General features: G+C 37.2%; 1 protein-coding gene across 1 annotated transcript; it reads left to right on the top strand.

Moving 5' to 3' along the window:
- The first annotated feature begins 221 nt into the window (after positions 1-221).
- LOC132549525 (uncharacterized) lies at positions 222-4,108 on the top strand. Its single transcript, XM_060213466.1, has 4 exons — positions 222-303; positions 1,454-1,896; positions 2,696-2,866; positions 3,129-4,108. The coding sequence occupies exons 2-4, from the start codon at positions 1,463-1,465 to the stop codon at positions 3,877-3,879; spliced, it is 1,356 nt and encodes a 451-aa protein (XP_060069449.1). The 5' UTR covers positions 222-303; positions 1,454-1,462; the 3' UTR covers positions 3,880-4,108.
- Positions 4,109-5,966: the final 1,858 nt, after the last annotated feature.

The following is a 5,966-nucleotide window of genomic DNA, read 5'->3' as shown; positions in this document are numbered from 1 at the left end:
AGAAAAAATATGAGATTATATTTAATATGGACGATTTGATGAAAAAAAATCCAGAGGATTTAAGAAAAGACGAGAGAGAACTATTAAAAAGTAAAATCTCGGTTATCAAAAGTGAATTCAAATAATCCCGGGTTCGGAATATCGTCAGCCAAGCAAAACCCGCGTTACACTAGCAGGAAGTGAAATCACAAGGACGTTTACCTTACAGCCTAACAAAGCAGCGTGCTACCCTGGTAGAGGACGAGTTAAAACAAGACATGAAATCAGCGGCTGGTTAACCTGACAGTTACTTTGCCCTTAAAGGTAACAAGCCGTTATCATTCAGTTTTCAGATATGAATCGAAAAACGAACCAATTCTTAATTGCCAAGCCTTTCACGTATATATTTGTAGATAATTGTTATTAGTATGATAATATACATGTATGTCCTAAATCACTTGTATGTTTCCTGGTGACCCTGGTTGTTTGTCCTGGCCTGTGGAGATCAGATACGGCGTGAGTGTGCTGGTATGGTCGTTGTAACTTTTGTAGAAGCCGAAGTCTATTAATAGACGGATTTTTGAAAGCGTCACAAGTACATCATAATTGATGTATTGGGGACTGAGATATAAGTATGCGTATGTACTTAACGTTATGTAAATAAAACTATATACTGTGTTGTGTTTAATAAGAATCTATCTATGTATATATACACACAAAGAATAGTTTTATAGCCGTAGTATTTGTATGTGTATGAAGAGTAGAGTGTAGCACTATTGACGAAACATCGTGTACTATGTAGTAGTGTGATAAGATTAAGTACTGCACATTTATACACGAAACCGAAAAGAGAGATACCGGTCAGTTCCGACTAAGGTCCTAACTTGAAGTTTTCTAAATATAGCTACCACTTTTCGAAACTAGTCGCTACTGACCACGGGATGGTATATTACGTATGTGTGTATTTTCGTCTACGTGTGTTACACTTGTCACTCGTATACACGGTTCGTCATAAGTATACTTGTAAGTATACTAGAGTACACAGGAAGAAAAAAATACTGTTAAACGTATTTCATTTATGCGAGTTTCTGCAAATGTAAGTATGAAAATACGGTATCTTGATTGATTGATTGATTGGTTGATTCAGATTGATTGATTGATTCAGATTAATTAATTGATTGATTGATTGATTGAATGATTGATTGATTGATTGATTGATTGATTGTCTGATTGATTGATTGATTGGTTGGTTGGTTGGTTGGTTGGTTGGTTGGTTGACTGACTGACTGACTGACTGACTGATTGATTGACTGATTTCTATTATGAACAATAAATGTTATTGTAGAAGTGTTTTTGGAAAATGTACATAGATCATATTTTCTTTTTTTTCAATTTTCGGAGATTGTTTTGAAATATCATAATTTTCTTAATATCATTTAAACGCATCTATTTAAGATATTTTTTATGAATGCAGGTGAAATCAATGGCCGACAAACTTAAATTGATATATCCGACCATACAGGAATGCCACAGAAAACTGGTAACAGATTTCCTAGAGAAGAATGGTTTCATGAAAACGGTCTGGTATCTTGTAGAGAACATATGGGATCATAAAACACTCACAGAATGTGATAGAGTAATAAAATCTGAGGATGCAACCAGCCCCTTGTATGACCTTCTTTTCAAAGAATACAACGTAGAAGAACATTTCAGACAAGTGGATTCTCACAGAGAGTGGATCATTAAAGCATACAAACGTTTAAAAGACTATGTTCCCCACATGACATTGGATGACGCAGAAGGGCATGACCTCAGCAAATACGACCTTGTCCAGGCCATAGGTTACACAGCCAAGTGGGTCCACAACGTTGACTGGGACAACGAGACATGGCAGTCCTCTTTGAACGACCATTACAGGTTTGTGTACTTGTATAACAAGAGATCCATGAGTGATGTTGGAGCCCATCAATGTATGATCCTTTTTACGTCATCAGTTGTCTTGATCTCCCCCCCCCCCCCCACCCCCCATTTTCCCGCCCTTTCTCTAACTATATAGTTATAATGTTTAATTGACAACTACGCAAATAAAATCGAGATTTCCATCTAGATCACACCTATAACCTAATTATGAGATTTTAATTTTCACAAAACTTGTGTATTGTACAATGACCTATCAAATATGTCTTCTTAAAAAGCGAACAGCAGAATTTTTTTCTTTATTCATAATATCACAAGCAATTTTGCGATATAGACAAACAGTGGTGAACCTACATCCACAATCTTCCACAAGTTAAACAGATCGTATCACAATTCATGTGATGTGTTTAATCTTATTCTGACTTCATGGTCACTTCAGTTCTTTGTCCCTTTAACCCATTCGATAATTAGTTTTCTTAAGTTTCTCAATACGTACTGTATATATTAGTTATCAAAACAATGTAAGTTTCAGACGCCAAGCGTTCTGCGTGCGTACATTGTGCCGTAAATGTACCACACAATTTACTTATGCCCTTCGTCAATCTGCAACACGTCCTACTATTACGACATCACGTAATTGATTATCCTTAATTAGCACACCTGGCGGCACTGACCACAGGTAAGGGATAATTACAATTAAGGGGACACGGGTCACTTGGTTAACGGTACAAGTAATGTGAACGGATATATCAAATTTTGCCCTGACAATGAATAAAACAATTACCTGTTTTCTACGCAGGCGCGAACGTCACCATCCTCAGTTCTATCCAAAAGGTCAAAGGATGCCCCGGAAGGACTTAGAAGAGAGCCTTGTCGACATGGTTGCTAGCCAGTGGGAACGAAAACTCAATGGAAACGAAAACGTTTCAAATGCTGACCTCGTTGATTTTGATCCGAAATATTTACAACGGTAAGTTTTGCAGATTATAAACCGTATGTAAACAAAACATAGCTTGCGATATAACCTTTGAAAATAAATTGCTTAGATATTAAATTCACATAGTTCTTGTCGCTTATGACAAGGTGATACGTCTTCTCGAGGCGGGTTTTGATACTAATAAATTATTCATTACAGTTAATAAATGTACTTTAAACCTTTGGGAATTTGAATGAAAAAAAACCATATATCTATATTTCAAATAAATAATAAATAGGCATATTCTTCGTTGTAGATATTGTAGCGAAGACTTCGTGGATGTGCAGGTTTTAACGGAGAAAATCAAGCAAAATGACTTAGCAACATACAGATGGAATCTTATTGAAGCAGTCACACCAGAATCGAAGAGAAATGATGTTCAGCTGTTCTACAAAGAAAATGGATTTCTTCAAACGATTTTGCATTTGTACGAGGCTGTCTGGGACTCGGATACCATAACCCTAGCCGAGAAAGGGATCAGGGATCGGGACCCTACTAACCCCTTATACCAATTACTTATGATAGAATATGACATTCAGGAACACTACCGCCAGTGTGATTCCCACAGGTTCTGGATTGTGAAAGCTTACGAACGTCTCAAAGCTGAGAATTTCCTAACCGAGATGACGGAAAATGACGCAAAAGTTCACGACCTGAGTAAATATGACATTTCTCAAGCGATAGGTTACACGGCCAAGTGGGTTCATAAGGTCAATTGGAACAACAATACGTGGCAGCGTTCTCTAAATGACCATTACAGACGAGAAAGTCATCATCCGCAGTATCATCCTGAAGGGGAGAGAATGCCACGGAAAGATTTGGAAGAAAGTCTCGTTGATATGATTGCTTGTAGGTGGGAACGAGATTTAAAAGGAAACGAGGAAGTAACTTGGCACGATTTGGTAGATTTTCATCCAAACTTTTTAAAGCGTTATTGTGAAGAAGACCTAACGGAAGTGACGTCACTTATCAAACGTATCAAGGAACATTGCAGTGAAGGTGAATAAGAAACTGCTGCACGAGAAAGTAGAGAATGTATAAGGATAAAGTCCTAACTGGTGACTTATTTTAGCTTTCTGTGTCCACTAGATGGATTACCGCAGGGAAACGTGAAGACTGATTTTAAATAGCACTTTCAGGAATCAAAATCAGATTCACATTTGTAGTCAAATATTTTGATTTTATCTTTTAACAATCGGTTTATCATATTTTATTGGCATTAATCAACTGGATTGGGCATTGATGGCGTTCATTTATATACATTCATTTATTGTTATAGTTGAAAATATATTTCTACCTGAAAGATGTTGGTCTATATAGTAGATTATGACGTACCATTTTAATCTTTTGTGATTTTTGTGATTTAAGATTTTTAGAATTTGTCCTTTATCCTTTAGTTTGTTTGATGTCATTTCCTTTTTGGACTGCTAATTATTCATAAGTTGGATTTTATTTATTAGAGAGAGAGGTGGGGAAAGAGAGAAAAGAGAGAGAGAGAGAGAGAGAGAGAGTCAAAGAGAGAGAGAGAGAGTCAAAGAGAGAGAGAGAGAGAGAGAGTCAAAGAGAGAGAGAGAGAAAGGGAGGGAGCGAGAGAGAGACAGAGAGAGAGAGAGATAGAGTGAGAGACAGAGTGAGAGACAAAGAGAGAGAGACAGAGTGAGAGACAAAGAGAGAGAGACAGAGTGAGAGACAAAGAGAGAGACAGAGAGAGAGAGAGAGAGAGAGAGAGAGAGAGAGAGAGAGAGAGAGAGAGAGAGAGAGAGAGAGAGAGAGAGAGAGAGAGTTTCTTTTTATATACACAGGCACCTCAGTATATCAATATTAAGCAATAAGCTAACAAAATCTTTCTTACATTTTCATCAAATGTTCACTCGCTCAATTTCATATTTACTCACATTAAAAATTTGGTCAAGTGAAGGAGTCCTCCAGCACTACCAGCACAGTGACATCCTGGTACGGTTTCTGGTTGTCGACCTATGGACTGTCACATCTCGTGATTGATGGCTTTCTCCTTCTAAATCTGTCCTTTCTCGGATATTCGTTCCCACTGTAGGATCAGTAATTGAGTAACCCCAGCATGCCTCCATGTACATCAGTAAGACGAATTGTTTTAGAAAGAATCGCTCTCTTTACTTCACACTCCTATCCATACCCACGCACGTCCTCATCATACACATCCTTCTTACAAATTCTTGTTTGTAACTTTGAGTTCTGTAGAAGTAAGTTTTTATAGAAAACGTTTGTTACCTTGTTGCCCCCCGTGAACAAAGTCAGTGAAATAAATATCTTGCCTTTTTATCTATACTTTAAAGTATTTGTGTTTTGAATACATATATAAAGAAAATCTACAATTATATCAGTGATATAGATAAATAGTTCTTCATTCGTTGCCTTCAGTGGCATAGTTCTTAGTTTATATATAAATGTTGTAGAATTGTATGTTATTTTATTTAATAAGAACGATGTTTGCAATTTCGATTCTTGTTTTTTTTCCTTAGTCGAGGGTGGGAAGGGGTGGAGTGTTCGCTTGAACGAATCGTTAGAGCGCGGGCTCGGAAACAGAGAGTAATGTGTTCGATTCTTAGTGGAGAAGCGCAATTGCATTCAACTGAATGTCAGAACACGTATGTATATTTTCAAATTTTGAGAGCATCGCTCGAGTAACAAATTGATATGATAAAAGGATCTTGACCGATTCCCGATTGTATTCATAGTATACCGAAATATCATAGGGAACGTGACACCACTATCGGATAGCAGATTTCATTTGCCCTTTCGTCGTCGTTATTATACGCCAGAGGAGTTATTTTCGTGTCATTGCTGTCATGTGGCACGATAATTATTGTGTTCATGATTATTACATGTCCTTGGTTATGTCACCACTCCAGACGCAAAGGCGTTGAAACAAAGGAAATAAGCAATACACTAATTAGCAATGGATAATTAATTGCTATTCGTTAATTAGCCGCCATACCTTCGTCATTAGTATCAACCAACTTGCGGGTAATGAGAAGCCTGTAATCTGATGATGGCCAAACAGAAAATCACTTGGAATTCAATTGTCGTCATAATTTTTCTTTCGTCTCGTGTAACG

The sequence above is a fragment of the Ylistrum balloti genome, unplaced genomic scaffold (assembly GCF_031769215.1).
Source record: "Ylistrum balloti isolate Yb309-2 unplaced genomic scaffold, AGI_CSIRO_Ybal_v1 Utg370064, whole genome shotgun sequence".
NCBI lineage: Eukaryota > Metazoa > Mollusca > Bivalvia > Pectinida > Pectinidae > Ylistrum > Ylistrum balloti.
This window is presented reverse-complemented; position numbering and strand designations above follow the sequence as displayed.